The following is a 24,746-nucleotide window of genomic DNA, read 5'->3' as shown; positions in this document are numbered from 1 at the left end:
GCCAGGAAATTGTGAAGTGTGGAAGAGCTCTTGATAATACCCAGGACCGTGGTGGAGGGACATCAGAGACTGTGGGGCACACAATGCTGCCTGGGGAGGTAGAGAGGGCTTCCTGGAGGTGGTGATGTTCCAGCTGAATCTTGAAAAGGAAAACCAAATTTCACTTGCCATAAAAATGTGGAAGAAGTGTTGCCTTCACAGTCTATCAGCAAGTCTGTCCTGCCCCACTCCATCAGTTTTGTCTCTTTCTCAGACATCTCCACCACGCCCCCTGTGCTCTGGCTGGATTGGGAGAGTCCTTGTTGGGCACTTTCAGCTTCTATGCCTTGGCTTATGGACTTCTCTTTGGTTTCACTATTTTCGCCTTCAACTTCAGAACTTCTATTCATCCCTCAAAGCCCAGCTCAAATGTCACCTCTGCTGGTGAGCCTTTCTGTGCCCTGGTGCCACCTTGGTCCTTTCTTAGTAGTGTGGTGAAGTGGAAAAAGTTCACTCACTACTGTTTGATTTTAGACAGGTGACAATCTCTGAGTGTCTGTTTCCTGACAATGGCACTGGCCAAGCCTAGTTGTGAAGATAAGGTACATGACATCCTCAGGCATCACATGGGACTCACAAAGGAAGACATCGAGCCATGACACCCACCATTCTGTCTTGTACTAAAGTAAGCTGAGTGAGAATGTGACTCTGCCTTAATCCATGAGCTCTTAGAGGGTAGAGACAATGCCCTGATGGAGCCCAGCCCAGTGCCCAGCATGGAGGTATCGTGTGCTCCGTGGACACTGCACATACAGGAAGAACTGAGATTGTCTGTCATTTACTTGTAATGTGACTTTGGGGAGGTGACATCATCTCTGAGAATCTGTTCCTTCATCTTTAAAATAACAATAACTCGTATTAGATATTCATCTAACTACAGGTAAGGGACTCAACAATTCACTACCTCTAATCCTCACATTGTGTTATCATCATCCTATTTTATGGAAAGGAAAACTGAGGCTGGGGGAAGTGAATGACTTGTCCAAGTTAGCAGCGGGCAGGAGCTCCTGGCACCCGGCCAAATTCAGAAAATTGTGCGAATTCACGGGGTAAATGTGAAATAGCCTTGCAAACTGTAAAGGCCTGGGGTGGGAGAGTCCGTGCCTGGGGGTGTGGTGAATGATGGCCGGGAGGAGAGGAAAGGAGAGGCGCCTTAGATATCCGGACGCCGTGAGGAGGATGGGTTGCCAGGCGATCTGCGGATGCGGGAGGCGCGGCAAGGCGCGGCTCGGCCGGGGTGGGAAGAGGAGCGGCCTGCCCCCTCCCCATCCCACCCCCAGCCTCCACGCCGCGGCCCCTTTAAGAGCGGGCGGGGCGCCCTCTGGCGGCGGAGCGGCGCGCGCTGCCGGAGCCAGAGCCCCAGCCGGATCCCGGAGCCGGAGCGGAGCGGAGCCGGGGCGGAGCGGGCCGAGCGGGCCGAGCCAGCAGCCGAGCTGGGGGCGCGGGCGGGCGGCATGTACCGGGCCCGGGCGGCGCGGGCGGGGCCGGAGCCCGGCAGCCCGGGGCGCTTTGGGATCCTCAGCACCGGGCAGCTCCGGGACCTGCTTCAGGATGAACCCAAGCTGGACCGGATCGTGCGGCTCAGCAGGAAGGTAGCGCGGGGGGCGCGGGCGGGGGGCTCGGGGGACGGGCCGCGGCCTGCCGGACCTGCCAACCGACCGAAGGGCCGCACCGGCCGGGCCGAGGGGCCTCCGGAGCCTGGCACGTACGAGTGGGCCCGGTGGAGCCGCCCCCGGGGGAGGGGGCGCCCTGAGCTGGCCTGGGGCGGGTGGGGCGCCGGAGACCCAGGGAGGCGCCCGTGCACCCTCGGGATGGCCGCGAGGCGTGTCCTACAGCGGCTGCTCCAGGGAGGTGTGTTCCGGGGGGCGGGGGGCGGCTGTTTGTGGGGGCCCTGGCTCGCACACCCACGTCTGTAGGGCCAGAAAGGGGAGGCGCCTTCCATGGGGAGAACTAGGGGCCTGTGTGACACCTGGGGGGGCCGTTGGGAGGGCTTCCGTGGTCTGGGAGTGTAAGCGGGGGCTTTGTGTCTTCCGGTGGGGAGGGGTACTGAAAGCTGAGGCGTGTATTCCATAGGCCACCATAAGAGAAAGTTGTATATTTCACAGGAGATAGGCCCGGGCTGGTTGTCTGCGGGGGGGCAGAAAGGGAAAGTGTACATTGGAGGGAGGCAGGCAGGAGGGGCGTGTGCATCCTATAGGGGACAGATGGAGGGTAGTGCGTTCTCCAGGGGCAGGGAGTGGAGGCTCGGCCCGCCTAGTAACAGAAGGAAATAGCGTTCTCCAGGGCCAGGAAAGAAAGGGGTCTGCTTTCTGCAAGAGAAGGAAAGCTGGGAGCAGGTGCTAGGGGATCAGGGAGGAAAAGGGGGTGTGTATTCCTTGGGGTGTGGGGATTCCACTGGAGGGCAGAGGAGGGGGTGCGAGGGAAGAGAGGGGGGTTTGAGGGGGTGCTGTGCAGGGACAGGGTGAAGACATCACTGGAGAGTAAGAGCAGGGGGTGGGAGTGTTTTCGGCACAAACACCTGAGGAGGAAACAGACAAAGGCCTGGAATGAGAGGGAAGCTGCCCATGCATGGAAAATGGGACAGAGGAGGGAGGGGGACTCCTCGGGGACCTGAGCAGACATATTAATTGAAAATTAAAAATTAACTAACATTTGTAGAGCCCTTCGTAGTTTTCCTCACTTAAGTCTCACAACAACCCTATAAGGTAGATGTTTTTAGCTCACTTTGTGGAAGAGGAAACTGAGGCAAAGTGGGGTCTGGGCTCTTATCGTTCCTCCACCTGTTGGCTCGCCATCCTGAGACTGGGGCAGGAAAGCCAAGCTTTCGGCTTGGCCCGTGGGCACTGTCGCCCACAGTGGCAGTAGGTGGCCATGGGCAGACTCCCTAAATGGGCCTCTGGGCTCTTCCCTGCCGGCAGTTCCAGGGCCTGCAGCTGGAGCGCGAGGCATGCCTGGCCTCCAACTACGCTCTAGCCAAGGAGAACCTGGCACTGCGGCCCCGCCTGGAGATGGGCCGCGCTGCCCTGGCCATCAAGTACCAGGAGCTTCGGGAGGTGGCTGAGAGCTGTGCAGACAAGCTGCAGCGACTGGGTGAGGGACGGCCGGGAGAACTGCCTGGGGTGGGGGGCAGCTGGCCATCTGGCTGGGTGGCCTTGGGAAGTGCCAGGCTCTGAAGGTCGGGACTTGGGCAGACCTATTCCCCAGGCAAGTTTGAGGGGTGCTACTGCTGGAAAATTACCGAGTTGGGAAAGTGAGCAGTCGATGGGTAGAGCTGGGTTCGAGAGGCCAAAATGGGGCCCAAAACCCAAGGGCCTGGGGTGCTTTAGGAGACAAAGCCCCTGCTCCCTCTTTCGCACTAGGACTGGGGGGAGGAGCATAAATGGATCCGGCAGGCGCGTTGTGCAGATGAGGAAACTGAGGCTCCAGAGAGGGGAGGGGAAGCGTAGAATCACACACAGGGTCGGTGAGAGTCAGGTCTGGGCCCTGGGCCTCTGCTCTGTCTGCCCTGAGTGACAGGCCCTGAGGGCAGGGGCTAGTTCACTCTGTCCCTCTGTGGCCCTCAGAGGAGAGCATGCACCGCTGGAGCCCCCACTGCGCGCTGGGCTGGCTGCAGGCTGAGCTGGAGGAAGCTGAGCAGGAGGCTGAGGTGAGAGAAGGGGCAGCTGGGCCTGGGGACCGGGAGGGGGGCCCCATCCTATCATCATCCCCCTCCCCTCAATTCTTACATTGCAGGCTTGAGAGCCCCCCTTCCAGGAAGCCTGCCCTGAGTGCCTGGCTCCCAGGAGTGCCCGCTGCATTGCTGTCCACACTGGACACAAGGCCCACCGTCCCCACCTGTAACTTTTCCCCCAACTTCCTGTGAACATCTCAGGGCAGCTTAGGCTGGGTCTACAGAGGAGCTGGGACAGATGTCTCAGTGCTGGGTTGGGAGCACAGTGCTCAGTGAGTTGAAGAGGTGGAGGAGGAGGGCCCTGGTCCTGATGAGAGACACCTGTCTACTTCAAGTGTGTCTCCATCTCTGATCCCGCCTCATCCCTGGCCCAGCAGGTCTGGTGATAGTAAGGAAATCAAGGCTTGAGAGTAGAGGACGTTCATCCTCAGCACTGTGGCAGGCCCAGGCTGGAACTCAGGTGCCCCATGCCCGAGCTGTGGGTGGTCGCCATCGGGAAGGGTTCAGGGTGGGAGGAGAGAGGACCAGCCCTCAGTCTTTGGTCATGTTCCTCCCAAACTGTCCTTTCCCTCCTGTCCCAGGAGCACATGGAGCAGCTGCTGCTGGGGGAGCAGAGCCTGGAGGCTTTCCTGCCCGCTTTCCAACGAGGCCGTGCCCTGGCCCACCTGAGGCGGACCCAGGCGGAGAAGCTGCAGGAGCTGCTGCGGCGCCGGGAGCGGTCTGGCCAGCCAGCCCCCACTGCTGCTGCGGATCCCCCCAAATCCTTCCCCGCTGCCGCTGTCCTGCCCACTGGGGCCGCCCGGGGGCAACCAGCAGTGCCCCGGAGCCTGCCCCCCTTGGACTCCCGCCCAGTGCCCCCGCTGAAGGGCTCCCCCGGGTGCCCTCTAGGCCCAGCCCCTCTGCTGAGCCCTCGGCCCTCGCAGCCAGAGCCCCCCCACCGGTAGGATCCAGGGTATGGCTCCCCACTGGGGGGCCCAGACAAACTTGATACGTGGCTCCTCCTCCTCCCCCACCGCCGGGGTGGGGGGAGGGGCAGGCCCCTCCCCCTGGCCCTAGGCAGGCCCTGGCCCTGGAGGCTGAACTGGGGAGGAGGGTCACCTGGAAGATGCCCAGAGAGAGGGCCGGGAGTGGGGTGGGCAGGGTATTATGCCTCTGCCGCTGAGGAAACTCTGCCTTTTTCTCCCCGGCTGGGGCCTCCCGGGTGATGGGCCAGCCCCAGTGAAAGAACTTTACTCATGGGGGCCTGGGAAGATGCCCACTTCCTTCAAGGGCCCTGCCTAGGGGGCCTATCGCCCCCTGCCACTCCACTAGGCTTGCACAATGCCAAGGCTGACAGGAGTGTTTTCCATCATGTCCTGAGCCTACCTTTCCCCCAGTTCTGGGGTCCACCACCTAGGAGCCAGGTGGTCAGGCCCCGCTCATGCTCCAGACCCTGGGGCAAGGTAGGCCAGGGGCTTCTGACCTGCACCAGGTGAGAGTGGGCCCTCCCCCGGAAAGACCATTCTGTATTTTTCTGTCCCCGTCTCCTTAGAATGGAAACTTTTTGAGGGCAGGTCCTTGTCTTTGTATGTTCTGTCCCCAGCCCCACCTCCCAGGGGCCGTCAATAAATGTGATGATGAGGATGACGATGCTGCCTGACTTCTCTCTGCTCCCTCATCCAGCCACTCTGCTGTCGCAGCCTCCACATCTCAGCTCCTGTGCTTCCTACTCTTGAGATGCCCTCCTTTCCTCTCTGCCCATCCAAAGCCTGGCTGTCCAGGTCCAGCACTGCTTCTGCCTCTTCCATGAAGCCTTTTCTGATTACCAACCCATGGGAGTCTTCCCTAACTCTTAAACTTCCCAGCACTTCTGGCCAGAAGCACACTCTGCTCCATCACAGTTCTCCAACTGCCTCACCTGTATGCACCTTCTTTTCCTGGGTGGCCTGTAAGCCCAGTCAGGATGGTACCTGCTCCTTCTCTGGCCTGCCAAACGACCACCCCCACTGAGTGATGGAGAGGGTTCCATAGGGCTGAAGCTAGCTGTCTTCAGCTTGGGTAAACATTAGGTGACCAGCTTGGCCGATGACTGTGGACGAGAAGATGAGAGAGTGGGAATACGTCTTGGATCAGCTTAGGTCAAGTCTAATGAGATGAAGTTTGGCAGGAAGTCACAGAAGGTCCTGCAGGTAAGAGGGGACAGTCAGAGTGCTGTAGAAGCTAACGTGATCTTGGTCCATGTTAGTGGGGCTATAACCATCTAGAATGAGGCAAGTGCTGGTTTGGCTTTACTTTTTACTGAAGTTTTAAACTCTAAGGGAACCCCAAAACAGCACCTTTGGAGTATAATGAGAAAGAGGATTGGGGCTAAGTCCCCTACGGAACAGTTGAGGGATCTGTTTTACACACAAGTATGCAATGGCTAGCCTCTGAGTCTCTAAAGGACTGCTTCACACAGAGCAAGACGTTAGAGTCAAGACCAACGGGTGGGAACCACTGGGAGCCAGATTTTGGCTCAGTATGAGGCTCTTGATCCACGGGTGCTGCGGCTGGTAGGCTGGTCCCCATCCCTAAAGATGAGTGAGCAGCACCTGAGTGACTGCTTGATGAGCTCTTAAGAAATACAGGCAATAGTTAGAGGGACTGGCCCATCCGAGCTTTTGGAAGCCCAAGTCCAGTCGGATTCACCCCCAGCAGGGGCAAAGCACTGACAGTGCCCACTTGAGAAGCTTCATCCCACAGTGGCCGTGGTTCTCCTGCTCTCACTGCTAGCACTTGACGTGGTGGAGACAAGGGACGCTGGGGAGGACACCAGGTGCCTGCCTGAGATGACAGAAGACTGAACAGCCCCAGAAGACCTTCCACATTCTCCACACAGCCTGGGGCAAGCCGGGCCCCTCTCGGCCTGGCCTCCCACTCTGGTCCATTCTTCTAGGGAGTTTTTCGTTTGTAACCAAAAGGAAGAAGGGCTAATGGTGGTCATGCCTAAGCCTCCCTCCACTATTGTGAATTGGGGAGCAGCCTCTACAAGGCAGAGGCTAATGTCCACAGTCTGGTTCAGCCTCCCCTCCCCAGGGCAGATAAGAAGAAGAGGAAGGAATGACCCAGGCAAGGGAGGGACTGGGAAGGGAGAAAAGTTTTACCATGAGAACCAGATGGGGTCTTTCAAAAGGGCTTCCACACCCCTCACCTTCCTCAAGAGCTCAGACTCAGTTTTAGAGCGCACAGGGAGTGAGGCCCTCTGTATTCAGCTCCAGCATGAAAAACACCAAAGACCTGAGGCAGGTGGGTATAGATACCACCAGAGTGGAATGGGCCTAGTTCTGGGCCATGGGAAAGGCTTAGAGTTGGATGGTTAATAAACTTGATTAACCCCTCTGCTTGAAGGTACATGGAATATTCTGGAAAGTTCCAGGCAGTCTGGGCTCTCCTGCCAGATCACATCTGGAACTTTCTATTTCCAGGTCTGGGGTCGCAGGGAATGCTCCTGGCTGTAATCCTCTGTGAGAGAGAATAAACTTGAGGTAGACCCTCAAGGGGCCCATGAGAAAGGTCCTACCTATTGCAGGCCACCAGTGCTTTTACAAACCAAAACCAAAACCAAAAAATTGCTCAAAGGGCTTCTCTCGTGGCTCAGTGGTTAAGAATCCACCTGCCAATGCAGGAGACATAGGTTCGAGCCCTGGTCCAGGAAGATCCCACATGTGGTGGAGCAACTAAGCCCATGCACCACAACTGCTGAGCCTGTGCTCTAGAGCCCGCGAACCACAACTCTGAAGCCCCTGTGCCTAGAACCTGTGTTCTGCAACAAGAGAAGCCACTGCACTGACAAGCCTGCGCACTGCAACGAAGAGTAGCCCCCACTCGCCGCAACTAGAGAAAGCCCACACACAGCAACGAAGACCCAACACAGCCAAAAAAAAAAAAAAAATTGCCCAAATAACAAAACTCTCACTCCTTTTTGATAAAAACAAGGTGTTCCTCCCCCTCAAGAAAGTCTATGTGTACCTCCTTGTTTGGAAATCACTAGCTTCTGCATATTTTCCTAAGCCTCCCACCTTGTTTTCCAAATTTGAAACATAATAACATTAAATGTACTTTTGTGTGTGCCTGCTAATCAAGGCTTACTGAGCTCAACCTTTACCACTGAATCATGTGGTCACTGCAAAGCCATGGCTAAGAACTTGCCCCTGACCTCCCAGGCTAGAGAGAATCTGATGGTTTCCAAGAGACCAAGTTGGACTAGCTGAGGGTTTATCCCAATTTATACAAGGATTTTACACAAAAGATTGAGTGCAGGAATTGGTGTTATTGTACCTAGGGCCCTCTGGCTTTGTTTGGGACCTTGCCACTGCTGTTGAACTCTCAAAAGATTCTTCTTGTCCCACAATGAAAATAAGACTTATACTCTGCCTCCCTGCATAAAGTGTGAGCTCTTTTAATAACATAGGAGGTAACCTAGGGATCTGCAAATTCAAATGCCTGTAGGGGCCAGAAGGTTACAGTGCAAAGCAGCTCTGTTTCCACAAAGTACACCCTTCCCCATTTTCCTGGAAATGCATGATCCCCCCCCACTTTTTTGTTTTTCCTCTTAATAGACATGGGATACAGAGAGAGATTTCTCTAAGAGCAAAATGGTGCAAGTGTGTGCATCACGGCCTCTGACACATCCCCTCTGCTGGTGAGAGTGCAGGGGACCAGGGAGCAAGGTCCTATCTGAAAGGCAGACCTTACAGCTTCTCCCAGGCTGTCACGAAAGTATGGGAGGAAGCTCAATGGTGGCACATTTTCTCACTTTTTTGAGAGGAGTCAGAAATCTAGATTTTTATGCAAAGTTTTCCAAGTTTTGAATATTGCCTAAAGTTAAGACACTGTGCTAGCCGCAGCCAAACGCTGTGTGCAGGTCAGCTGTGGCCTGTGAACCACGAATCTCGGTCAGTTCTTCGTCCTCTGGAAACAGGCCTTCTTTTGTCTAGCAGCAGTCCCCTCCCAGGACCGAGGATGTGAACACTGACAGGGCAGAGGCAGGATGGGAGGGCCAACCCACCTCAAGACTAGCGACGGAGCCCCAGGTTTGTATAGCCTTAAGGGACAGTGGCGAGATGGCTAGATCCATAGTGACGCTATGACCTTACAACAGATGGTGAAGGTGAGCTCTCTGCTTCTGGGGGATGAGAGCACCTAGCAATCCCCAGCATATGCAAGTTCATGAGGTCCAGACTCAGGTCTTGCTACCACCCTAAAACACTAACAGAGGGACCCCAGCTGCTTTGCACAAACCCGATGGCCCCCAGGGCTCCAAGCCTGGCCTGAGAGCCAAGCCGCTGAGGCCAGGCAAGGCGCGCCTTCTACAGTCCTGCTCAGAGGCAGGAGACAGTGTGTGACCTCATCACAGGGCTGAGGAACTGAGAGGGCAAAGGCCAGGAGAGCGCACTGAATTCCAGGGAGTGAAGTAACACCGCTACTTACCAGCTGTCCCTTCTCTCAGCCTCCCTTCATGGGATCTGGTGACATTCCTGGAAGCCCAAAGGCCCGAGACAAGACCCCTACTCCTCGCCATTCTCCATAAGCAGGTGTGGTGGCCACTCACTTGGGCTCCACCCTTGGTGTCTCAGCTTCAGGCTGTGGCTATAAGGGATGGAGATATATATACATGGTCAGTAATGACCACCGGACAACTCACTGGCCTAAGGTAGGCTATTCTTATTCATCTTGGCTCATGCTGAGACCATTACAGAGGGCAAGGCGCACTCAGCGAATGAGATGCCAGAACCGCAGAAGGAAGCAAGAAATCTTACTCCTTCAGCACTGGGATGTATAAAGGATCTTTTCACCCTGCAATAAATAAAGGACAATGGAGGGGAAAACAGTTAGGCTCAGGAGGAATAAAATGAAGTCCTGATCAAGCCCAAAGACACTATCACAATTGCCTAGACATGTACACCTTGACTCCTATGCTCTTGTCCGCGTCGCCCCATTAGGATCTGTGTGTGCCGCTCACTCAGCCTGGCACTCTTCTCCACGCCTTACCCGATGAGCACAGCATGGTGCATGCTGGGCCCCTCTTGTCCAAAGTCTCTCTTCCTAGGTCCAAACTTATAGTTTTGTTTCAGTTTGTCACCAAAGGGAGAAAAGGGACTGAAGCTGACCATGTCTCAGCCTTCCTCCTCTATCAGGAACTGGGGAGCAGCCCCTAGAAGGCAGGGGCTAATGTCCATGGCCTGGTTTAGCCTCTCCTCCCCAGGGCAGCTAAGAAGCTGAGAAAGGACAACTGCAGGGGGACCAGAAAGGGAGAAATGATGTAACAGGAACCAGGTGGGGAGGGTCCTTCAAAAAGCCTCCCACACATCTCCCCTCCCATGAAGAGACCAGATTGAGTTTCAGGGATGGTAGGGAGTGGGGTCTCTCAGAGTTTAGCTCTGGCCTAAAAAAAACAGAGGCAGGCAGAATGGCACTATAGAATAGAGGGGGGCCTAGTTCTAGGCCTAAGGAGAGGCTTAGAGTTGGATGATTAATAAATTTTATTGACTACCCTGTTTGGAGTTGCATGGAAAGTTCCAGAAGTTTCACAGAGTCTGGACCCCACTACTCCAAACCTTCTGGGTCTACCTCCATGTTCTGGGGCCCAAGGGAATGTTCTTCACTGTGATTTTCACTGAGAGAAAACGAACTTGAGAGATCTATGTCAAAGAGCCCATGAGAAAGATCCCAGATTATCACAGACCACTAGTGCTTTCACCAACAAGACCCAAAAGAACCCCAACTCCATTTGATCGAAACTTTGATAGAATCTTGTCCCAAGGACACTGTTATGCCCCAACTCCTTGGTTGAAAATCACCAGCCTCTGTACTTTTTACTAAGCTTCACTTCCTGTAGTTTGTGTTTTGAAAAGACTTTCCCTCTTGTTTTCCAGATATGAAACATAGTAACATTAAATGTTCTTTTTTAAAGTACATATGCCCTTTCCCCCAAACCAAGGCTTCATGAGCCCAGCATGTCTGAACCAGAGTAGGCTTAAATCTTTACTACTGAATCATATGGTCACTGCAAAGCCACGACTAAGAGTTTGCCCCCAACCTCCAAGGCTAGAGAAAACAGAATGGTTCCCAAGAGACCAAGTTGCACTAGCTATGGGTTTCTCCCAATTTATCCAAGGACTGCCACAAAAGATTGAGTGCAGGCACTGGTGTTAATATAGCAAAGCACCTCTGGCTTTGTTTAGAACCTACTTAGGCCCTTACCTTTGCAGAAGATCTCCTGCAAAGGTTTTCCTACCCCACAGCTTTATGCTCCACAGTACATACCTGAGTACCTACCATCTCACAGCTAAGCCACACCCCACGTGCAGTGATTCACCGTTAAGAGAACTGGATTACCACAGCTCTAGCCAAGTGACAACCCACTGCACCAATTAGGAAAAGAGGAAACAAAGAACAACCAAAAAACCCTCAGCCAGCTCTGAATAAGGAAGTGCGCTTCCATCCTGTGCCTCCTGTCACTCAACAGTCCGGTCTACTCAAACTCCCCCAATTCCCACAGCTTCAAGTAGCCATGTTTCAAGGACTTGGCTTGTAGGACCTGCGATAAGCACTGCCAGCGAAACAGGAGGCTGGGCCACACTCAGGTGACTCAAAACTCCCAGTTTGTTGCTCTATTTTTGGGAAGGGAGGAGCTGCACAGTTAGCAATGGGGCTGGCTGGTCAAGGGATGACCAGGCGCCAGGCACAGTGTCCCAAGGACAAACCTGACTCTACTGGCACTATACATATATATATATATATGTATGTATGCATGTATATATATATATATTTTTTTCTTTTTCCCCCCTGCTGCTGCACCATGTGGGATCTTAGTTCTCCAACCAGGGATTGAACCTGCGCCCCCTGCAGTGGAAGCACGGAGTCTTAGCCACTGGACCGCTAGGGAGACCCTGGCATCATACTTTAATCACTGAGCCTATTAGAACATGGATAATCAAGTGTGACAGACCGAAAGAGAGCAAACGATTTGCTCCTCTGCCATCACGCCCACAGAGTAACCTCTCCGAGGTCATACGTTAGATAAGCATGGGAACAGGAAGGCTCATTCCTTACGCTCATGACCTTGCTTTCTTTCCCACTCACACTCACCACCAACAGAAGGCGGAGTGGGGTCTGACCACCAAAGAATGGCCAGGTTCCCACAGATCACATCCTTACCCTACACTGGGTCTCACCTGTGGCTTGGGGAACTCACAGAAAGACAAGTTTCTTATCACCCCAGAATTTTTCTTTTGGCAGTCACAATTGGTCACATTGCACGTTTCAAGGTTACAGAGGAGCCCCACGCTACACACGTGGGGCAGGAGCAGACGAGTCTTGCTCGGAGCTTTACAGGAAAGCCACAGCAAGTGTTCCAGAAATTGACAACATCTGGAAGCAGGCACCCCAGGGCCTCCAGGAAACCCCTCACTCTCGGGCTTTCGGGACTCCTCATTGGGAGCCTTTTTCTTGGGCATCAAAAAGCCTCCTTTTCTGGACCAGAGGGGTAGGGATATGCAGGTCAATGGCTAAGCTGGCCGGGTGGGGAAGGGAAAGGGGAGAGCAGTTCCTTCGGACCCCAGTAGAGGTAGACAACAGCAGACAATGGAGGCAACGGGTTCAAGAAGACAGGAAAGGCCGTTTTCTTGGGGGTTGGGGGGGCGGTGGCGCGGCTGCTCCCCTTCCCTCCGCTCTCCGATTAAAAACGAAAACCCATGATGATGAAAACAGTGAGCAGAACCACGAATAAAGCCGTGTCTCGGGTCTCGTCCCAGCGTAAGCCTTTCTTGGCCCGGTCCTCCCGCTGCTTGCGAAGGGCCTCCCGCCGGGCCCTCAGGCGCCGCTCGCGCTCCAGCTGCTCGCCGTAGTGCGCCTGGTAGAAGGCGTCAAAGTCGAACATGGTGCGGTTGGCTCCCGACAAGGCCTGACCGCGGCCCTGGGTCCGAGAGGCAGGCGGCTGGGTGCGGGGCGAGTCGGGGTCGGTGGCGGGCGTCTTGGAGGGCCGGACCCCGGGGCCGCGCAGGTCCTCGTCGCTGAGCAGGCCGCGGTCATACTTGCGACGCAGGGTGGTACTGCCCAGCACCACGTAGGCCTGGGAGATGCGCGTGAACCGCTCGGCAGCCTCGGCGCTCCCGGCGTTGCGGTCCGGGTGGTAAAGGAAGCTCTGCCGGTAGTAAGCCGCCTTGATCTGCGCCTGCGTGGCCGTGGAGGGGACGCCGAGCAGCTCATAGAGCGCCGTGCGCGAGTACGGGCCGTCGCTCCGGGAATAAGTTCTCGCTTTTAGGCCCAGGCCCAATCCCAAGTTTTGTGGAACCCCCCAGGCCTGCCACAACCTCCACAGAAATAGCCGTGACCATCTCACATCGCGCTGGGCGGCCATCTTGAATGAGTCAGGCGGGCGGTGCAAGATGAACTGGCCAATGGGAGGCGTGCGTTTTTCGCATCCAGTCGGCCCTTGTAGCCAATCGAGTAAAAGAGAAGGCGGGGAGATGGGTGGAGCATGCGTATTACGAGGCGGGCGCCAGGCCGAGGACATAAAAGCCGGACACCCGAAAGAAATCGCGCGAGTGTTGTTGCAGAGGCGTGGGGATGGCGGCACGTGGGCAGAGACCCGAGCACAGCGGGCCTCCGGAGCTGGTGAGGCCTGTCTTCCGCGGACACCCCTCTCCTCTTCTGGGGCCTCCGCGTCTTGATTTCTTCCTCGACTCCCCACCCTTTTTCTTTTCTCGTCCCTGCAGTTTTACGACAAGAATGAAGCCCGGAAATATGTGCGCAAGTAAGTGGAGCTTGGATGTTGCGAGGCGTCAGGGGTCGGGAACCGGCAAGTTGCTCTGGTTGCGGAGGTTGCTTGGAAAGCACGCAGAATTTGGGGGTGGGGGAAGGAAGAGACCTGAGTTGATCCCACTTTTGACACTGGAAGAGTCAATTTTAAACTTTCGAATGGGTCTCAGTAACCTTAGCATCAGAATGGGAGGGATCACGCCTACTTTCTGTCGTACGACAGCTTATTTTAAGCATGTGATAAAACAGGACGCAGTGGAGATGTGTAAGGGATCAGTGCTGTTGGGGGGAAGGAAATAATATTCATGGAATGCTTACTGTACGCCGCAGTTTACATTATCTCAGTAAATCCTTAGGGCAGCTGTTGGTAGAGTATCAGAATTTCGTAGAGGAGAGTTTTTTGTACAATTATGAAGTTAGTTAACAGATGACGGCTAGAGCAAGGACTTCCAAACCTTTTTTTCCGGTACAGTATTCTGTAAGAAAGTTCTGCAGATACCTCTTTTCTCTTTTTTGTTCAAATTGGACTATCAGAGTCAGCAAAAACCCTTTGGTCAGTTGTCATTATGTAGCAAATAGAAACTTTTTTCCAGTTGCAGAGCCCTGTGTTAGGCATTTTGAAAACTGGTACATGTGACTCTCCCTGGATCTTGGGAAAGCCAGATACACTCTAGACCTCTTCTGTTCAATATGGTAACCAGTAGTCATCAGCCATCTATTGAAACGTATTTAATATGATACACTTCATGTGAAGAAAATGTAGAATGCTTTATTGTTTTTTATGTTATGTATTGAAATGATGTTTTGAGTATACTGGATTAAATAAAGTGTAATATTGAATATGTTGGGTTAACTATTACTACAGTTAACTTTACATATTTAATTTCTTTTTAAACGTAGCTTCTAGAATGTCCCAAGTGGCTTGCGTTATGTTTCTCATGGACAGCACTGCTATAATTCTTATTGTGTCTTCTTCACCCTTCTATATGGGAGTAGCTACAGTGGATAATTCTTCTAGAAGACATGTATTTAAGTAATACAATGCCAGAGCCTGGTAGAGTTGAAAATACCCAATGGTTGGTCATTAGGTAAATGATTTGTTAACTTCACATTAGCTCTGCAGCTACTACAGTTTTAATTTGTGTCAGAACAAAATAACACGTTGTATTACATGGACTTTTGGGGTCACTTTTTTTTTTTTTTTTTTGTGGTACGCGGGCCTCTCACTGCTGTGGCCTCTCCCGTTGCGGAGCACAGGCTCTGGACGCACAGGCTCAGCAGCCATGGCTCACGGGCCCAGCCGCTCCGTGGCATGTGGGATCTTCCCGGACCGGGGCACGAACCCGTGTCCCCTACATTGGCAGGCGGACTCTCAACCACTGCGCCACCAGGGAAGCCCTGGGGTCACTTTTAAATAGTTGTAGTCCAGTTTGTTGACCGGGAAAGGGTACCTCAGGATGATTGTTCCTTTTTCTCTTTCTTTGGCTTTTCTTGGTCTGGGTGAGGTTTTAGCCCAGAGCTCCTTTACCACTTGCTTGTGTTTCTGCCTTTTTATAGCTCACGGATGATTGATGTCCAAACCAAGATGGCTGGGCGAGCGTTGGAGCTCCTCTGTCTGCCTGAGGGTCAACCTTGTTATCTGTTGGATATTGGGTGAGATCCTGGGGCTCACTTCAGATAGTCCAGGTAGATGGTGGGATGTCTTTGCTACTCACAGTGTTGAGTCCCCATTTGATTGTGTCTTCCAGCTGTGGTTCTGGGCTGAGTGGAGATTACCTCTCAGATGAGGGGCACTACTGGGTGGGCATTGACATCAGCCCTGCCATGCTGGGTAAGTATGTCCTAGTTAGCACTGGAGTGGACTCCCCTGCATGAGTATGGAACAGTGATGCAGATTGATTCCTCACCTACTCTTCTCCAATGTAGATGTGGCCCTGGACCGAGACACGGAGGGAGACCTGCTTCTGGGGGACATGGGTCAGGGCATCCCCTTCAAACCGGGCTCCTTTGATGGTTGTATCAGGTGAGAGTCTTCAGGTCCTGCTTTTAGTCCTGCAGGCCAGTGCTTCCCAAACCTGGCTGTGCAGCAGAATCACAAAGAATACTTAAAAATACACATCCCCCAGGATTTTCAGATGTATAAGGTCAGAGCAACGCCCCCAAATATGTATTTTTTTGTATTTCAAAACTACTCCTGTGATTATCTTGCACTGCCAGGTTCAGGCACCACGGTATAAGTTTCTCTGCTTTGTGTGTGGGGGGGTGTGTGGGAGAGTGGTCTTCTGAGCCTCTAGGAGCCATTTTGTGGGTCCCAGCAGCCATCTTGTTGACTTCTTTTCAAAGAACTTTGTAGTGGAGAGTGACCCCAATTGCTCCAGTCTCTTCGGTGGCTTAGGAGTCGTTTCTGTGGCGTCAGGTCCAAGTTTTGAATGTGTACGTAGTGCTTTGATAACAGATCTTAGAACACTGAAATTACAGTTAGAAACGTGAAGTTGTTCTTTGTCTTCTGTGGTAAGTTCTGTTTAGTATTTGGTTTAGTGTTTTGTTGGTGGGGTGGAGGTAGGGGCTAGGGTAGGAAGTCATAGTTTAATCATTACCTGGGGGAAGACCTCCTGTGATAATAGATTGAGCTGTAGCGATACACAGTAGGAATCTGGGTGAGGAGTACAAATCTGGATTTGAAGGGTTTTTTTAGGGTATGGGATTAGCTTACATGTGGGAACAAAACAGGAGGGGAGAAAAAACATTTCAAAGATAGCAATTACTTTTTAGTAATGATCAGGTGAGATGTTCTAAGCTGCAGAAAACCAAAGGCCAGCAATTTGGTCTTGTATGTTTCAGGAGTAAATAGTCATTTTTAGTTTGTTTTTAAGAGGAGGGGTGGTATGGCAGGCTTTTTCTTTTCAACATTTGTTACCTGCAAGAAATTGTCCAAGGTGCTATGCTGTTTGTGGAAATAAAGGTCCCTGTTTTTAAGACTCCATGGTTTTTTAGGTGCTATAAGATGTGGACCAAGTTACTAAACGTGAGCCCCAGTGTGGGGTGTGTACTAGGGAATCATGGGACCCACCAGAGTTATGAAGAGAAGTAAGAGCACAGGAAAGCAGGAGGGGCCGGGGCTGGGCCCTGAGGTTGGGAGGAATTTGGATAGTCAAGGAGAGGGTTTCAGAGTGAAGGAACAGTGTGAGCAAAAGCACATAAGTGGGTGGGGAAAGGAGTCTAATAGGTGTAGGGAGGAATGAGAAATTCTACGGAAGATGAGATTGTGTGGGGTCGGTTCCTAGAGGCTTTTAACTCCATCCTGAGAAGTTTGGGTTTTACTCAGTAGTTGATGGGGAGCTGGGGAGTGACGAGATCGGGTCTGTGTTGTAGGAGGATTATTTAAAAGAAGAGAGAAGACGCGAGAGGAGAGATAAGTTAGGTTGTCAAAGCGATGGAGGCGGTAATGAGTGCTTACCAAGGAGAGTAGTGGAGGAACGTAAAAGCTGGGAGAGGCGGTCGGACACACCAGCAGGGTTTGGGGTTCTGTAGATGTATGTGCACAGCAGTGAGGAGCGGAATGTCGGAAAGGAGGACATACTAGCTGCTTGAGGCTTTAAATCTGGGGATGGTGGAGACAGTTAGCAGGTACAGTTGAAAGAAGTGATTTAGGAGGAGAGCGAATGGCTTTGTGTAAGTCCAAAGCATATTTCCCTTGATTGGAGGAAGGGAATGAAGGGGTAGGTGGCAGGGAGAGCCTTGACCTGCTGAGTAATGCTAAACTTGAGATGTGTGCAGAAGCAAGGTTGAGGAAATGTTTCCTTGGACTGGCCACGAGAAGTTCACATTCACCTTCTGTAGACCCTATTTGGTCTAGCGTTGTAGAATAGTGACCTGGAGTGGACCTGCACGTGCCAACAAAGGTCTTGGGCAGGAGGGTTTCGCCTGGAGATCGAACCTTGCGTATCGCTCCCTTTCCTGACTAGGTCCCTTCCTCTTTCAGCATTTCTGCGGTGCAGTGGCTGTGTAGTGCTAACAAGAAGTCCGACATTCCTGCCAAGCGCCTGTACTGCTTCTTTTCTGCTCTTTACTCTGTTCTGGTGAGTATAAGATCTCCTTCCCACCTGGGCTGGCTGCCTGTCCCTCCCTTGCCCTGCAGATAGCATGATGAAGTGGAGGTGCCCCGTGGGAATGCCGTTTAGATGGGACCACACAGGATGGCAGGACCTCATTGTTGGCTACTTTGGTCCAAGTCTTCAGCCCCCAAAAAAGGAAAGCTTAGGGGGCTGACGCTCTAGTGAAATGCGAAGACACTGATGTCAGAATCTGAGACTGATCACAACTCCTGTGTCCAGTCTGCTGAATACCAGTCAGAAGTTGGCTTGGGGTCCTGGACGCCACAGAGGGAGGACAGGGACAGCATTTCGAGGCCACACAGAGGACACCTTCTAGAGTGCTCACATCCTTCAACTCCCACCTTGCCTTCCACCTACTGCCAATGCTCAGATGGGGAGCAGGGTGGTTATTTACCACTGAGAGAGCCTTATTAGCTTTTTCTTGTCTTTTATTTATTTGTTTGTTTGTTTATTTATTTATTTGGGCCACACCGCTCGGCTTCAGGCCCCTGCAATGAAAGCGCTCGGTCCTAAGCACTGGACTGCTGGGGAATTCCCTTTCTTGTCTTTAGAAGTGATGGTGTTGATTTCCACTGTTTACTAGGATTAGATGATAGTCTGCGATTCTAAGTCCTAAAAGTGAGTTCTTTCACTTTTTTTTTTTTGGATCCGGGTGTTTCTTGGTCCCCTCAGTCCCCTCACCTCACCCCTGGCTTTCTTAGAGTGGGTGGTTCTGGCAGATAGCTGCGTCTTGTGCGTTACATGGTTTCTCTTCCTCTCAGGTCCTGGGGTTAACCCTGAAGTTCTGAGGGCCTTTGTGTTTGGTTTTCTCTCTGCTGAAATGCTCTTCCCTCAGACATTTAAATAGCCCAGCCGTCTACTACATTCCGGTCTCTGCTCCAGCGTCCCTCAGAGAGAGGCCTTCCTTGAGCCAGAAGTAAACTTGATAGTTGCTGTCATGCACCATCCCTTGTCCTAAGTTATTTTTCTTTTTGGCACTTAATCACTACTGTAAATTAGCTACCTCACCCACTAAAATGTGAGCTGCAGAAGTTCGGAGGCTGTCTCTTTTGTCCCTGGCTGTTTCCCAGCCTTGAGAACAGTATACCTTGCACATAATGGGAACTCAATAAATATCTCGTGAATAAGGAAAGGAGGAGTGTCTGGGTCCTGACCCCATGGGATATTTGAAAGATAACCATGTTTCTGTTGCAGGTCCATGGAGCTCGGGCTGTCCTGCAGCTGTACCCTGAGAACTCAGAGCAGGTGAACCCCTTGGCTAGTGGAGGTGCAGGGAAGGGGGAGGGACCCAGAACAGGTAAACATCATCCTGCTCCTCACCCACCTGCCCTCCTGCTGTTGGGAGGTGATGGAACAAGCAACCTTAGGCTGCTTGGTGGGAAGGGAGGGGCTGAGCTCCTGGGAGTGGTCCCCGTGGCCCCTGTTGGCACGTTTTGTGACCTAATGTCCTAAGGAAGAGGGAGGGGTACCTGGGGCGAGGGGCGGGGTAGGGGGGGTCTGTCTGCTCTTGACAGATAAACCATCTGATATTACTGATTTCCATAACCGAAGAAATAACTGGGGGTGGGGGAGAGGACATCAACAGTTGTCTGTTCTGTGGAGTGTGACGCATGAGCAGTGAGGAGTAGGAGGTACCGACTCTGACAGACAAGTGGCGAGCTGTCCCTGACTCATAACATGAATGAGTCTGCCTCGCAGTTGGTGGCCATTCATCCCCTGAGATTTGAGTCGGGAGGTGGGTCCCTGGGCTAGAAAGTGAGAATCAGGGGGACTTGGTTGGTCTGTAATCCCCCGAGGGAGGTATCTGCCATGGCTGGTTCTAGGCTGCACCTTCTCTGCGTGGCTTTCGGGGACTCAGAACTGGGAATAGTCTGATAAAGACCCTCACTTCTCCCAGACAAGGTCCATTCTGGGACCAGAGCGGGGCCAGGGGAGGGGGCGGGAAGCTGCTGCTCCCCCAGCCGCCCTGCCTGACTGCGCGCTCTTCTCTCCCCAGTTGGAGCTGATCACGACCCAGGCCACCAGGGCCGGCTTCACTGGTGGTGTGTTGGTGGACTATCCCAACAGCGCCAGAGCCAAGAAGTGAGTGCCGGGAGCCAGGGTGCTGCCCGTGCTGCAGGAGAGAGGGTGGCGGTGTGGCCCTCACAGGCCACTGATGCGAGCACCAGGGCAGTGCTGAGTTGGGTCACTGGGGCCCCGGGCAGGCAAGAGGCCTGGCTGTGTCTGTATGTGTTTGTGGCAGGGAGGGGGAGGACTTGTCCTGCTCTCTGAGCCTTTCTGAGCCCAGCCCTCACTCTGCACTTTCTTGTTTCAGGTTCTACCTCTGTTTGTTTTCTGGACCTTCGACCTTTATACCAATGGTGAGGGACCTTGAGTTTGTAGGCCCATCTCTTCTGGCTTCCCTTCTTCTGGGGCCGGGCTGTCTACCTGTTAGAAGGGCTCAGGCCTGGGTGCCAGGCCTTCTGGGGCGGGGCAGGTGGGTTGAGAGATCTCCAGGGTGATCTGAGAGCACTTTGGTTCCTGCAGGCCCAGAACGAAGATAATGAGGAAGAGGAGGCCAGGGAGTCCACATTCACGGTTGAGAGGTAAGGCTGTCGTTCAGCCCTGCCTAAGGCGCAGGCAGTTGCTGCCACCAGGTTCATTAGACACAGCAGCAAGACTCCTCCGTTTCTCTCTGCTTTCACCAAGCCTGTCAGGGTCCGGTGTGGCAGAGACACCAAGGCGGAAATAGGACCTGGGAACCCTTCAGACCTGTGCCTGCACCTGCCTCCGGCTGAGCTAGTGGAGCCCTTCCGGATGTCTGTGGGCAGCCTTCCTCTCTGCCTGCCCTCTTGCCATACCCAGCAGGCTGTCCCCTCCTCCCAAGGCTGCCTCCTTCACCTACATCCCGGACCCCATCCCCACTTGGCCCCTGTGGCTCTCGTTCCTCTCCCGCATCCTCATGTTTACCCTCCTGAGTCATCCCCATCAGCACACAAACATCCTGCGCGATTTCTCCTGTCTTCAAAAAGGGTCCTCCCTTAACCCCGTAACAGCTCCTGGCGGCCACCCTGTTCATCGGCTTCCCTTTATGACCGAACTCCTCACACTGTCTCCTCTGCCATTCTCACTCCTCTCCTCTGGCTCATGCTTGTCTCATCACAAATTGCTCTCTTTTTTTTCAGTACGCGGGCCTCTCACTGTTGTGGCCTCTCCCGTTGCGGAGCACAGGCTCCGGACGTGCAGGCTCAGTGGCCATGGCTCACGGGCCCAGCCACTCCGCGGCATGTGAGATCTTCCCGCACTGGGGCACGAACCCGTGTCCCCTGCATCGGCAGGCGGACTCTCAACCACTGCGCCACCAGGGAAGCCCCACAGTTTGCTCTCTTGATCAAGGCCACCGCCAGGCTGTCTTCGCCAAACCCATGGTCACTTCCCAGTCTTTTTTCCTTCTCCATGTTCATTGTAACTTGCCTGCTCATTAGGAGCTGATGCAGCCGATCGCTCCCCTAACGCTTTCCTCACTTGGCCTCCCACCCAATGTCCCGGTTTTCTGTTAACCTCACTGGCTGTTCCTTCTTGGTCCACTCTGGGGCCCACCCTGGACCCCTTTTCTCTCTGTGCTGCTGCCTTAGACACCAGCTACAGGTTCAGAACCTCCAGGTTTCTATGCTTGGTCTCAATCCCACCTCTGCTTTCCAAACCACCTCCCCTCCTAAATATCCATACCTGGACTTGCACGGGTCTCTGGAACAAAACAGAGCTCTTGGTCTCCATCCCCGAACTTCCTCCCTCCATTCTTTCCATTCTCAGCCCTTCCTGGTTTCCTTACATTTTACATCTAGTCACTCCATCCCTTTTCCCCACTCCTACCTGGTCTCTGTCTTTGCTGCCTAGATTACTGAAAGCTACCTCACTTGTCTCCTTACTTCTGACTTTGCCTCTTTGAATTCATTTGCTGTGCAGCAAGACGGAGACTTACCTTTTTCTTTTACGTTTTTGAAATGTAAATCATATCTTGCCATTTCTCTGTTCAGTATCTTCAGTTGAGTTCTTGTTACCTTTATTTTTCCCTACCACCTTTCACTGCTCTAAATCATAAGCATTCGTTTACTTGGTATTACTTCTGTCCCCAACTAGAATGAAAACTTGGTGGGGACTTGCACTGTATCCCTGAAACCAGAATAGTGTCTTGTTAGCAAAAGGTGTTCAATATTTGTTGAAGGAACAATTGATTATAAGGTAGTGAAGAATGAGGTGTTTCTTAGTTCTGATTAGTAGGGGTGAAAGGTTTTCAGACTCTTACGACGTTTAAGAGGAAAAATGAGCCGAGAATGGATGAGTTAGGAAGGCCCACCTGTGGTGAAAATCATGAGTGCAGTCCTCCTGTTCACCATGGATTGATGCCCTCTGACCCATTGGCCCTCCGCGGTCATCTCCCTTAGCTTCCTCACCCATTCCCCGTGGGGACTTGGGGGCTCTCCTAGCCGTTTCTGCTCTAAGGTGCCCATTGCTTGCTCTCAGGGAGTGGTCCCGTCTCCTGCTTCCCCTCCGTCTATCTTAGGCTCCCTCTTGTCCTCACGCCGGTGTCTACAGACGACGTGTCCTAACTGTAAACTTAGGTAAGTTGTGAGACCTGATCATCCATTTCTCGTGTTTAAAATTGGGGGGGATGTGCCACCCTCTTGGGCAGTGAGTTGAGTCGAGGGCATGTCTGTACAGGACTCAGCACAGTGCCTGGCGCGGACCTCATTTCCCTACAGGCTCTTCCTTTTGAAGTCCTCGGATTTGAGGAGGGTGGGAGGAGGCCTTTGTCTACTGTAAGGCTGATGGGGCTTCTCCCGGTGCTGTCACTTCTGGCTGATCACATTCAGGCCACTTACTGTAAATAAATAGGTAAATCAAGGAAAAGTATTTTAAACCTTTACCTGACTTATCTCTAATTTCTTCCCCCCGCCCCCCAACAACTTTGCTTGACCTATGTATTCCTTAATCCTCGTCACTCAGCCTCTACCGTACCACTCGTCAGCTGCTCTCTCCAAAGGCTCCGTCCCCTCTGGCATTTGCACTGTGGACTCCGCTCTCCTCTTGGCACCTGTGGTTGGGGTCGCTTACCGTCTTCACTGCTCCCTTTGTCTCCCCTGATGACTCTTTCCCATCGTCCCTCCCGCAGCTCACATCTTGCCCCCTGTTCACTGTGCTACCCCAGAGCTCGTCCTTCCGTAGAGACTCCTGGGGATTAGTCCTGCATCTCCAGCAGCCTGCTTTGCACCTGGCACACCAGACTCCTGCCCCCTCACTGTAGGCCCTCTTAACTTTCTTTCGTGAACTGCTATCTGCACACCCCAGAGTCTAGGACATGTTGTGTTCCTCCTGTGGTAGAAAGCCTCGCTGCTTCCTGGAGGGAGAGCACGCTCCTTGCTGGTTGGTGTTCACACCTCCATGAACTGGACCAGCCAGGTGGGATTCTGAGTTGGTGGTTTTTTTTTTGTTTTTTTTTTTTTTGGTGTTTTTTTTTAATCTGACTTTTACTATTAGGTTAGAACAGATGAGAAGTAGGAGCCGGAAGGGTGTGTCATGCAGTCCGGCTTCCACTGGTCCTCAGGCGAGGAGGACACTTACGAGGACGACTCAATCTTCAGCTGACCCTCAGAGTCTCACTTGGACCCTTCCCCTCCTTACACTCAATGACTCCAGGCAACAGGGCTCTTCTGCTCCCTAACCTTCCTCTTCAGTCCTTTCCCTGTGCCTCATTTTCATGTATTGCTTCTTGTCTGGAATGCTGGCCCGCCTTCTGCATGAAGCAGCTTATCTCTGTGGCCCTCTCCTTTTCCCCATCACTGCCTTAGCAGCTCCTGGCCTCCCTGCTCTTGCTTTGCCTCATGCGGACAGTCGCTACCACAGCCCAGCCGTGGACTCTTCAGGGGCAGGGCTGGTTCACAGCCACTGTAGAACGTCCACGGGCCGTGCACGCAGGTACTCAGGGAGTGGTTACTCAGAGGGCAAGCAGCCTCCGTGGTGTGTTCGACGCTGAAAACAGTTGGATTCCAACTGCCAGGTGGGGATGTGGTTTGAGGGCCCAGACTCCCCTGTTCTCAGGGCCTCTCTCCCATAGAGCTGTGGGAGGTCCCTTTTCTCCTCAGCCAAGACTGGAGGCCAAGATCACCCCTTGAGGATCATTGTCAGGGCTGCCACGAGTGGGGCAGCCTTGTTTTCCTACCTCAGACACCTGTAGTTGCTGGGAGCCCCAACCTGGTCTGTACCAAGCGTGCTGGCCTCACAGCCAGACTAGGGCCTGCTTTCCTTGGATCGGCTCTTGTGAGCCCCAAAAGTAGCTTGGCCCCTGCCTGCCCCACAGCAGGTATGTACGTATGCCTAACCACGTGGTCAACCGCGTGGATGCCTGCGAGCGAGGGGGGGACCCCACGTCTCCTGCCTCCTCCTAAACAACCGCTCTGGCCCCAGCAGATGTCACCAGGAAGGGGGTGTCCAGAATGGGGGCTTCTGTTGTGGAAGGGGCATCTGAGGCCACCTGGCTCCGGGGAAGCTCACCACACTTACTTGCTGGGATTAACCTGGGTGCCAGCCAGGCCACTCTGTCCTGCTCACAGGACCTGCTCACAGTCGTGTCTCCTGCACAGGGTCCCGTACAGGATGGCGAGGCGGGGAGTGGTGAGGAAGAGCCGAGAGTGGGTGCTGGAGAAGAAGGAGCGCCGGCGGCGGCAGGGCAAGTGAGTGCAGGTGGGGGTGGGAGGTTCTGGCCACCCAGGGCCCGGGGTCCCACCTGCCTCAGGGGTCCCAGGGGGTCTTGTTGTTTTTCCTGAGATGGTTCTGTTCTTCCCGCCCCTGTTACTTCTTCACACAGGGAGGTCCGACCTGACACTCAGTACACCGGCCGCAAGCGCAAGCCCCGCTTCTGAGCAGGCGGCCGCGTCCAGCGGGACAGCTCGGGAACCACACAGTTGTGAGCTGAGCCATCCAGCCCAGGCACTTGCTTCTGGAGGGTTTTCTGCGTATTAAAGTGCCTACTTTATCAGCTGACAAGAATAGTGCTCTAGGAAAGTTCTAAAAAGGTTTAAAGTTCTAAAAGTATTTTCTTCACTAAAAAAAGTTCTGAGAGCATCCTATTTTGTTCTAAAAGCAGTAAACCACTTTCTGTGGAA

The 24,746-nt window shown here is 53.4% G+C and overlaps 3 protein-coding genes and 1 non-coding gene across 4 annotated transcripts; 3 read left to right on the top strand and 1 right to left on the bottom strand.

The window, feature by feature from the left end:
* The first annotated feature begins 1,478 nt into the window (after positions 1 to 1,478).
* On the top strand, positions 1,479 to 5,336 carry VPS37D (VPS37D subunit of ESCRT-I). The gene is made up of 4 exons (XM_060124483.1): positions 1,479 to 1,631; positions 2,958 to 3,129; positions 3,603 to 3,685; positions 4,291 to 5,336. Exons 1-4 carry the CDS (start codon positions 1,494 to 1,496, stop codon positions 4,651 to 4,653), a joined length of 756 nt encoding a protein of 251 aa, XP_059980466.1. The 5' UTR covers positions 1,479 to 1,493; the 3' UTR covers positions 4,654 to 5,336.
* Positions 5,337 to 11,935: 6,599 nt separating this feature from the next.
* On the bottom strand, positions 11,936 to 13,097 carry DNAJC30 (DnaJ heat shock protein family (Hsp40) member C30). Its single transcript, XM_060124482.1, has one exon. The coding sequence runs from the start codon at positions 13,086 to 13,088 to the stop codon at positions 12,408 to 12,410; it is 681 nt and encodes a 226-aa protein (XP_059980465.1). The 5' UTR covers positions 13,089 to 13,097; the 3' UTR covers positions 11,936 to 12,407.
* Positions 13,098 to 13,231: 134 nt separating this feature from the next.
* BUD23 (BUD23 rRNA methyltransferase and ribosome maturation factor) lies at positions 13,232 to 24,746 on the top strand. The gene is made up of 12 exons (XM_060124481.1): positions 13,232 to 13,345; positions 13,447 to 13,484; positions 15,047 to 15,142; positions 15,238 to 15,320; positions 15,416 to 15,512; positions 17,472 to 17,568; positions 18,799 to 18,849; positions 19,601 to 19,686; positions 19,919 to 19,964; positions 20,131 to 20,189; positions 24,225 to 24,314; positions 24,449 to 24,746. Exons 1-12 carry the CDS (start codon positions 13,298 to 13,300, stop codon positions 24,501 to 24,503), a joined length of 846 nt encoding a protein of 281 aa, XP_059980464.1. The 5' UTR covers positions 13,232 to 13,297; the 3' UTR covers positions 24,504 to 24,746.
* LOC132506560 (small Cajal body-specific RNA 20) lies at positions 23,683 to 23,814 on the top strand. Its single transcript, XR_009535884.1, has one exon. It is a non-coding gene; the product is annotated as a small Cajal body-specific RNA 20 (non-coding RNA).

Source organism: Lagenorhynchus albirostris, chromosome 15 (genome assembly GCF_949774975.1).
Source record: "Lagenorhynchus albirostris chromosome 15, mLagAlb1.1, whole genome shotgun sequence".
Taxonomy (NCBI): Eukaryota; Metazoa; Chordata; class Mammalia; order Artiodactyla; family Delphinidae; genus Lagenorhynchus; species Lagenorhynchus albirostris.
The sequence above is the reverse complement of the archived record's forward strand: the minus strand, read 5'-3'. Positions and strand labels throughout refer to the sequence as shown.